Raw genomic sequence first — 9,626 nt, 5'->3', positions numbered from 1 at the left:
GGCACATTACTACCACAGAGTTCACTGACAATAGTAGAACTTCCTATGTGCCAATAAAACAGCAATCTCAGAAGAACCACCCCGCTCCTGTGTGGCACCTGTGAAATTTACTTCACAGAATTAGTCCATAACTCTAATCCGTGCAACCACATTTCCTATATGCAGTGGATACATCCATACAGCAGATACTAAAGGAAGTGGTAGGGTGAATCTTAAATCAGGCATACCCTAACATACAGACCATACCTGTGGTCAAGTCAATGGAGTAAGATCAGGCAGGACACAGGTTGGGGCCGTCCGATGACAGGACACTGGTGGGGCTGGCTTGCCTTTTACTCCATTCTGCTTCATGTATTTTTCTTTCTTTTTTCTTTGTAGTTGCGCTGGTTACAATGGTTTCTTTGTAGACTCTGGGTTACTGTTCAGTCCTTAAGCACACTTGGGTCCAGGTCCGCTCGTCGCCAAAATTATGTTGTGCTCTTTACATGAAGTCACTGGTAGCCATGTTGTAAGTTTCTAAGTCTTCTTTATTTGTTCCAGTTCCAAATGATATCAGTCTTAGTTCAGCCATGTACCAGCTCCTACACCAGCCCCACCAGGAGCAGCCTGCCTAGCTGCTCAGCCCATCTCCAACTGTCACCACTCATCCACACAGGCACCCAGGCATTCCATTCATCACAGTCACACCAACATTCCATTACCATCTCTCACTCTGGCTGAGCAGCTAGGAGGACCTAGGGTGATTACAATTAAATGTAATACTCCGGATATAACAGAAACCGTAATAAAAAAAATTGAATATGCAATTACAGTGTGGGAGCACTTAATGTGTTTCTCACTCAAAAAAATAGAAAAAAGACTGCGTCTCACTGTATTGCCCAGGCTGGTTTACAATGGCTATTTAAAGGCACGACCGGGTTTTGTGTGACATTGCTCAGTGTACTCCTCAGGATTGATAAATATTGATTCTTGTAAAACCCCCGATCGATTTAGCACACAGCAATCCAGAACTCGTGCGATCCAGCAGCCTCAGCCTCCCAGAAAGCTGGGATTACAGGCGCACGCCACTGCGCCCAGCGAAGGTAAACCACAAAATTACTATACTAGACCTTGTAAACAGCCGACGTCACTGTGATTATATGCCTATCTCTTGGATCTAATTTCAAACGTGCAATTCCTCGTGCTTTCGTGATTACTGCGCTCAGTAATAGCCGTAATCAACGCCCACACGAACAGATGTACCTGGCGGCCATGTTTAAGTAGAAGTATGTTTAGAAATATCCCAATACTTCCTATTAACGGAGATTTGTGTATCTGCTACCCGAGGGTCCAGCAAGAAATGCAATACAGCGTTTGGGGCGAATAACGCATGTTACAGAAAGCTAACTAGAGCACCAAGCTACAGAAGGAACTGTAGGTCTGAAACACAGATTTAGTCTGAAAACTCCGTGTAGTTCACCGAATTTAACACGGTGTGGCAGTTTTTAAACTACGAGATTGAAATTTAACAGGGTGATTTTACTCACGGAAGTAAAAGGCATTTGGTACCTGTGCCTATTCATTTGGCTAATGTTCAAGGATTTTATCTTTTTAAAGCAAAGTAAACAACCTCACTGCAACTGCATTTATTCAGTCTTTTGTAGGTGAGTAGTCCTTCCGCAAGTCAGCATGCACAGTCGAATAGCAGCAGAGTGTAATGGCACGCAAGAAGCACGTCTGCCACACATAAGATGGTGCGCATCTTCGCCTGTGCGTCAACCGGAAGTGCCAGTTCACGCTGGACGCCGACACTACAGCGTCAGACACGTCATTGGCTGCTGTCACAGGCGAAGTGGCAGCAGTTCCAGGTGCAGGGGGTAGCTGCGCTCCGAAGGTGGACCCGGAAAGTGGAACTGACAGCCCGTTAGGGCCGTGTCCTGGTATCAGTAACACGTAGCCCTGGTAAGTGTCACTAATCGTGGGTTAGACTGGCGCATTATAGTCCTTTATCATTACACTACAACATAAGCGCACAACACGCGTCACTTAACTACTGGTGGGCGTTGTAATGTTTTAGAGAGCAGCCCCTCATCTCAGGACTCTTTTCGGCTCTCGTAACAGGTTCCTAGACTGAGCCGGGATTAAGGATAGATAGACTTGTCAGCTTTTCTGCGGCTGGGCAGGACCCATTCGTCTCTCTGCTGCTTTGACTAGGCTGTACGCCTGCACTGAACTTCCACACTAGATGCAGATATTGCAAACCCAGGGTGCGAATTGCAGGAAGTCACGTGCGATCTCCCATCACAGATGTTCGAGCCGGATCCGTGTCGAGCATATGTAGCACCTTAAGAACCCCTGCACCTTCATCCACAGGACCCCCGAGAGGCTGGTAAACTGTCTCTCTTGAGCTGAGAAGTAGCTATTGTGTGGTGGTCAAAGACTGACCTGCCAAGCTTCCTGCCCACCAGCGTGCATGGAGAAATCCAAGTCGCTATGTGGGTTCTCGCTGTGACACTGTTCATGCCCCCACTCCCTTGCTTCGGGATTTATTCTATATCCTTAACGTTCCTCATGGCCCCGGGAGTAATGTACCTAAGCAGCGACGCGAACACCCAGCAGTATGTTTTTGTCATTTTTATGGCACACGAGACCTTACCCGTACGGGAACACTTCGAATATGTGAGAATGTGTTCAGTAGTCAGAATCGTATTCTTACTGTTTGTATATTCAGTGGGACTATTATGAGCACCATTGGTGTTGTCCGCCTGCAGTCGAAAGGAAGTCCTGCTGTGCACAAACCCAGATAGACCTAGCACGAAACATGTAACCCCATTTGTCCACAGTCTAGTTTATTGTTGAATGTTTTTTAGTTCACTTCTGTAACCATGGCTGTTCTTTAAGTAGTTAAAGTATTGGAGTGCAACCGCGAGGCACCCACTGACAGTAGATAATCCTGAGCGTGCCAGGGGAAGTGTGACGATTTACACAGGTCTGTTTAATCCTGCCACCCACAGAACAAGTGCATTCTTTACATCGTATTGAAAGTTGCGATCATGTACAGACAGGGTTCATATAGGGGCCTGAAGGACATACTAGAAAGCACAGAGGAATATGCTGGCATAGTTGACCTCTTGATGATGCAAATCAGTATTGTTGCACATACCGAAATGGGGCAACTTTAACATTGTATATTTTTATGTTTATAAGATCGTCGGGACAAGAAACTTAAAAGACAGATGATGAGAGAACTATACGCCCTGACGGACATGGTGTGTCCCTTGAAACGTGTTGACTGTCTGTACAATTTGGATTTAAATTGAATAAAGGTGTATTTGGGGGGAGGGGGCAACACAAACGTCTTGGTATCACGTTGGGATATCCCAAATGAGATACTATTAAGTCTGTATCTCGTTCGGATGGATTTGCATTCTAAATAAACCAGTGGGGCTGGTTTGGAGATGAAGGTGCCGGGCTATAGATTCCCCCCCCCCCCCCCACCTCTTCTACCTGCTAAGCCACATGCAACTGTCCAGAACTTGAAATACAAGTAACAATAATAGGTACACCAAAGTAAAATGTAGAAATACTACGGTACATGAGTAATGTGTGGAATGCATGCCAGTGAATGTGTAGCCGTGCGAGTCTGTAAAATAAACGTAACTACTACATGCACATTCCTTCGTGGTGGCCAGAGTAAAGTACTGCATTTCGATCCTCCTCTACTTACAGTTTGGTTCTGAATAAAAAGGTATAACCTAACTGCCCATTTACGAGAACACCTCTTTTTCTTTGTGATACGTTTCAAAGTAAATTTGAATGTTTATTTAACCAGTGTGTAATCTATAAAAATATAATCTCAAACAAACGCATCTCGCTTTTAGTTGGTTTGTTAATGGTATGTATACAGCGCACATACATATGAGTTCTTTACACTGAGATAACATTTGAGTGGACGAATGCTATAGGTTTAACGGATTAGTCAATCCCGATTCAAACTGTTGTTTGAGCATCGGAGAGCAAACAATGTAGCTTTTACAGACGATTAAAGAGCACCCTGATTTCTCTATAAGCATGTTCATTACATAGGCGTCCTGCCCAAGCTAGAATTTTGTACAGGGACTGTAGTATGTCCATAAAGGGTTCATGAATTGTGAAAAATTGCAACTGTTTGTATTCTTACAAGAATACAAAATCTATACCTATCCCGATCTGGCTTTTTATTTTCCATGCAAAGATTACCCTTACAAATGTCATGTGAACATTTTATTTTAGTGTCAGATTTCTTTTTCAGATAGTATGTTCATAGTCTGCACTAAAGCACAGTTTCATGTTTTTTGTCATGAAACGGTTGAACACTTTTCCATGCTCCCAGTCTGGATGTGTGATGGGCAGATTTTCCTTTTCAGCTACAATCATTTTGCATAATTGCACTGGTAATCTTGAATGAGAAGAGGGAAACGATGTGTTCCAGAATGCAAAGTGTTGACACAGAAATTATGACTCATTTGTGTCACACGTAGTATGAGTCAATGAGAAAGTTCAATTTAGAAAGTAAATTAATTACACAAAACGCTTAGTCCTACTGTTTTGTTTCAACATAATTGTATTAACCAAAAAAAGAGGCATAGATATATACTTTACAAGGGAAAAAAAGCAGCAGCAACCATGCTTTTTAAATTATATACTAGGTGAAAAGAGTAATATGCACGAACATTTCCTTTATAATACTAACAGTGAAAAAAGCATAACATACTTAACATTTCCAATTAAGCTGGTACAAGTTGACGGTGTTTTGACCTACATGACTTGGTTATCACCAGGACTAGGGAGCACAAAGGAGATTGGTGTCTGAAGAGGATCCAAAATACGTTGAAGAAACTGCAGAAGCGTATTTGTCAAGAGCTAGGCCAGTGCCCCTGGTCACCAGGGAGGATATATAGTAAAGTTTAAGGAATTAAAGGAATGCCAACCGATCAGGAAACAGGGTATTCTGCATGCTACTATGTACTCGCAGCGTGTCCTGAGTGAATCAGGAGCACCTGAAGGACAACTTGTGGACCCCTTCCGTGGATTTTTATCAGCCTAATTGGGACTGTTAATTGTCATGATTTTTTCATTGTTCGTATTATACAGTACATTTTCATGCATAATACTCTTTTAAAATATTTCCCAAAGAAAACGCTGAATTCTATTTTTTACGTGTTCCACTTTTTATTCATTGTAAAGTATATATCTGTGCCTTTCTTCTTTCTTCCTTCTTTTTTTTTTTTTTTCTTCCTTTTTTTGAACAAATATGTTGAAACTAAAAAGTGGGAATGCGTGTTTTGTGTAATTACTTTCTAAATTGTACTTTCTCATTGACTCCCACTGAGACGTTGTATGATCTTGTACTCCCTCAGGTCTCAGTTGGGGTTACAGGTGTCGCCTGTTTGTTAATACATGTAGTATGAGGGCACATAGCAGCTATGCTTTGGCACCAGACCAAACAAAGCATAACGATTTGAAACTATTCTTCCTTCCTGTATGGGCCCTTCCTTCTCAGCATATGAGTACATATTCCTTCAAGAATTGCTGTACAGCCAGCTACAAAATACAGAAATACAGTTGGTGGTGGCAGTGGTCCTTATTAGAGATATGATGTTATGATATGCATTCTAGATAAGAATACTAAGGAGTTTGACCCCCCCCCCCCCCCCTACAGCTAATAACGTTCCATATTCTAGAGGCTAACATTTAGGTTCTGCCAGGACCTACTCTGCCTTTCTTCCATCCTATGTCAATAGGAGTACAATTCATAATGGTTTGCCAAATGACTCTGTTATTGGAAGTAGATCACCTTCCTAGCGTTCTAATGAGGTTAACTTAAATTTGGCTAAATTACCAGTTTAGTATTTATGATAATGATAGATTGATGTTTTCAGGACCTACATCTTGTATATCGATCTAAAGCGAATAATTTGTAAAGTGTAATATTCCTTTTGTCTGAAGATTACATTTTGTTTATAATGTAATACAGACCCCATCGGTGGGGGGATGGGTATGGGGATCAAGCCCATGATGTGAAGACTGCTGAGTGGCCCCTTGTCTTGTGTGACTGACACTTAGGCTTTTTATCCTGGACTCTGTTGTGTCCCGGCCTATTTTAAAGCTGTTTCTAGACATTTGCCATGTACCAAACACATTATTTGTGATATTTTAAACATTGTTTGGAAATAGCTGATTTGATCTACTCATCATAAAGTATCACACACAAGGCATGAACATTTCACACCCAAGCATACCCATTGCATAGATATGTCGCATTATCAAATCTAAACTTGGCAGCTATGAGCGTTTGTGTACTGTTTTAAATTTGCTCATGACCTCTTCTCTCTTCTAGGAGCTACTCTTTTCCAGAATAAAACACACCAGTTTGTGCAAAAATCGGGCCCTTCTATGGATAATTGATGGGATACAGGAACAACTTGAAGAGTCTATACTGTCACTGGAAATCTCCACTACCAGTCCTCCCATTGCGGGGCATGCAAGCTCTTCTCAACAGTGTGGGACCGGATTGCTCCAACCACCTTTCCAAGTCACGTGCAAGATCTGCCTACTCTAAACTGTTAAAGACCTGCTTGCTCTTATCACTGGTAGAAAAGCTTCCCTCCCTGACCAGCTGAGGGGGACCTGCAGGGTCTGCTGCCTTGTATGGAATATCACATACTCTGATGATCTGCACATTTCTTGTCTTCTCTCTTCTACCTCCCTGTTCTATTCTCGTGGTTTGTTAATCTCCTCCTAGCTTATACAATGACCTCCTGTCTTTAGCGTACATTTTTGATAAACCAAACTACATGCAGTTGTATAGCCTAACCGCTGACCTTAGTATTTCTCCTACTCCGCTCTCACATACTGAATGGATATTCCCTCCTCCTACCCGTTTAGCCGTTCTCAATTTGTCTTTGTCTTAAGTCTTTCTTTGCTGTGTCTGCCCCAAAACTACCTACCTAACTGCCCTTGTTTTTGAGGTGACTCCTCTTGCCTTTATGCAGGACACAAGGAATCCTACCCCTTAACCTTCATTGAAGATCCCAGGATCTGCTCCTGTCTAAACCTTTCTCTATTTAAATTCAGTCCTCTCATGGTCTTTCTATTGAGCGCAGTTTAACACCCTCTCTTGGGGGTACCGGCAGCCAATAGTGACTTTGGTCATAAACTTTCCCTTATTCTTATTCCTGGTAGGATTAAACTCTCCTTTCTTACTCCTTGAGGCAGGTACGTAGTTGGTGGTCCAAACATCTGTTCGATTTTTCTTATCCCTGTCTGTTCTTTTTGAGCGGTTCTACTATGCTCACCTTGCCTACTTCTAAAGGCAAATGTCTGCCTGACATGAGATATGTCTACCTTTCGCTGACTTGTCACTGAAAATAGATGTTTTGCAGGCCGAAACATACTAGCTGATTTTAGGATTAAACATGTTTACTTTCCTCCCATAAATTCCTTATGATTTTGTACCCAAAGATTGTATGCACATTCATGCAGGCATGAGCTAGCTTTGGTGGGCCTCGTTGCCTTTACCTTCTTCATGCTTTGACCCCAGCAAACCAGATTCCTTTTTATTGTTTGCTGCTCCCCAGTGTGATTTCTACTTGTCCTATAACCTATACCATGAGGTTTCGCATCTACAAGAGGAAAGTGTTCATCCTGACCCTGGTGGTGATCGCCTGTGGCTTTGCGTTTTGGAACAGCGGCAGGCAAAGGAAAAATGAAGCTTTCATTCAGAACCCAGGGACTGGGAAAGCAGGGAAAGAGCAACAACAACCAGGGATCAGAAAGATCTCCAATGAGTCTCAGCCAGCCCACAAGCAGGAGGATGATGGTGGTAAGGAGCAGCAACACGCTGTCAGGAAAATTTCTGAATCTCAGCCAGCTCACAAGCAGGAAGCGGACAATGAAACATCCGTTTACATTAACATTGCATTCCAGCTGAACTTTGACCAGATGATTAAAAACATAGACAAGATTCCGAACCGTCCTCAGGGGGATGTAGTGGTGGTCGTCCAGGTACATAACCGGCCAGACTACCTTAAATTGCTTATTGAATCACTCAGACAGTCCAAAGGTATTGAAAATGTGTTACTTATTTTCAGTCATGACTTTTGGTCTGCTGATATCAACCAGATCATCGCAGCTGTGGATTTCTGCCAGGTCATTCAAATATTTTTTCCTTTCAGTATCCAACTGTACCCCAATGAGTTCCCAGGAAATGATCCCAAAGACTGTCCTAGGGATATTGATAAGAGAGATGCTGAGAAGCTGAAGTGTAACAATGCAGCCTTCCCAGACTCATTTGGGCATTACAGGGAAGCCAAATTTTCCCAAACTAAGCATCATTGGTGGTGGAAGCTACATTTTGTGTGGGAGAGGATAAAGGTGCTAAAAGATTATGAAGGGCTCGTGTTGCTTATTGAAGAGGATCACTATATGTCCCCTGACTTTTATCATGTCCTTAAAAAAATGTGGAACAAGAAAATTGAGGAGTGTCCTGACTGTGATGTGCTATCCCTGGGTGCCTACACTCGTGTCCAGGATTTCTCTGATAAAGCTGAGAAGTTGGAAGTGAGGACCTGGAGATCTACTGACCATAATATGGGCCTTGTTCTTAACAGAGATGTTTATCAAAAGCTTATCCGCTGCACTGCTGCTTTCTGCACATATGATGACTACAACTGGGATTGGACACTTCAGTATTTGACTGTCACGTGTCTTCCAAAGTTTTGGAAAGTCCTAGTCCCTGAGGTTCCTAGAGTTTATCATGCAGGTGACTGTGGAATGCACCACAAAAAGGCCTGTAAGCCATCTACAGAAAGTGCCAAAATAGAGTCACTGTTAAATAGCAACCATCAGTACTTGTTTCCTGAAAGCCTGAGCATCAGTAAGCGGTTTTCAGTGGCCGCATACTCCCCCCATGTGAAAAATGGAGGCTGGGGAGACATCAGGGACCATGAACTTTGTAAGAGTTATCAACGACTTCAGTGATTATCACGGTCTTATAAAAGCCTCTTCAAGTATGAATTGTATGCCTATTTTTTCTCCTGAGATATGAATACAAGTGTGTAAATGAGTAACAATTGGTGTCATTCAAAATGAATAAACGTTTTTGTTAAAGTTCTCCAACAGTCATTTTTCCCCAGCCATGGTAGTTCCAAAGTTTAGGCAACAGTTTGCTCTGTTTGTTCAGTTCATTACCTGTTTTTTTTTTTAGTACACATGAAGCAAGAGGCAGCAAAATGTATCTTTTGTATAAAAAAATTATATACCTAGCTTTAGTGTACATATTGCAATATTTATCTCTAATTCTTTATATGATAGTACATTTTTAAAATGTATTTTTTACAAAGAATTTAAATGGCATTGTAAGTGAGCGGGAGTGAAGTGCCAAATTAAGTTCTGTCCATCAGTCCGTTTGAGGGACCTTATTATCTTTCGATGTGCACAGGATCCTTATTTTCTTTTTTCATTTATAATGTCAGAATTTAAAACATTAAAGAAGATGTAAGTGATAGCCTCGAAAATTTTCCTTAATTTTCAGATTTCTTCCAGTCTTTAAGATAAATTTAGCATGCCTCCTTTTTATGCTTTTGGTAAAGGGATTGGAAAAATGT

General features: G+C 42.0%; 1 protein-coding gene and 1 pseudogene across 1 annotated transcript; one reads left to right on the top strand and one right to left on the bottom strand.

Annotated features, from left to right (window-relative positions):
• Positions 1–853: 853 nt before the first annotated feature.
• On the bottom strand, positions 854–1,078 carry LOC146799454 (signal recognition particle RNA; annotated as a pseudogene).
• Positions 1,079–1,750: 672 nt separating this feature from the next.
• Positions 1,751–9,132, top strand: MGAT2 (alpha-1,6-mannosyl-glycoprotein 2-beta-N-acetylglucosaminyltransferase). Its single transcript, XM_085627016.1, has 2 exons — positions 1,751–1,941; positions 6,359–9,132. The coding sequence occupies exon 2, from the start codon at positions 7,630–7,632 to the stop codon at positions 8,998–9,000; it is 1,371 nt and encodes a 456-aa protein (XP_085483142.1). The 5' UTR covers positions 1,751–1,941; positions 6,359–7,629; the 3' UTR covers positions 9,001–9,132.
• Positions 9,133–9,626: the final 494 nt, after the last annotated feature.

This window comes from Triturus cristatus, chromosome 9 (assembly GCF_964204655.1).
Source record: "Triturus cristatus chromosome 9, aTriCri1.1, whole genome shotgun sequence".
NCBI classification, from domain to species: domain Eukaryota; kingdom Metazoa; phylum Chordata; class Amphibia; order Caudata; family Salamandridae; genus Triturus; species Triturus cristatus.
This window is presented reverse-complemented; position numbering and strand designations above follow the sequence as displayed.

Excerpts from the sequence above, each read along its gene's own strand:
- MGAT2 (XM_085627016.1), top strand. The coding sequence starts at position 7,630 with ATGAGGTTTCGCATCTACAAGAGGAAAGTGTTCATCCTGACCCTGGTG.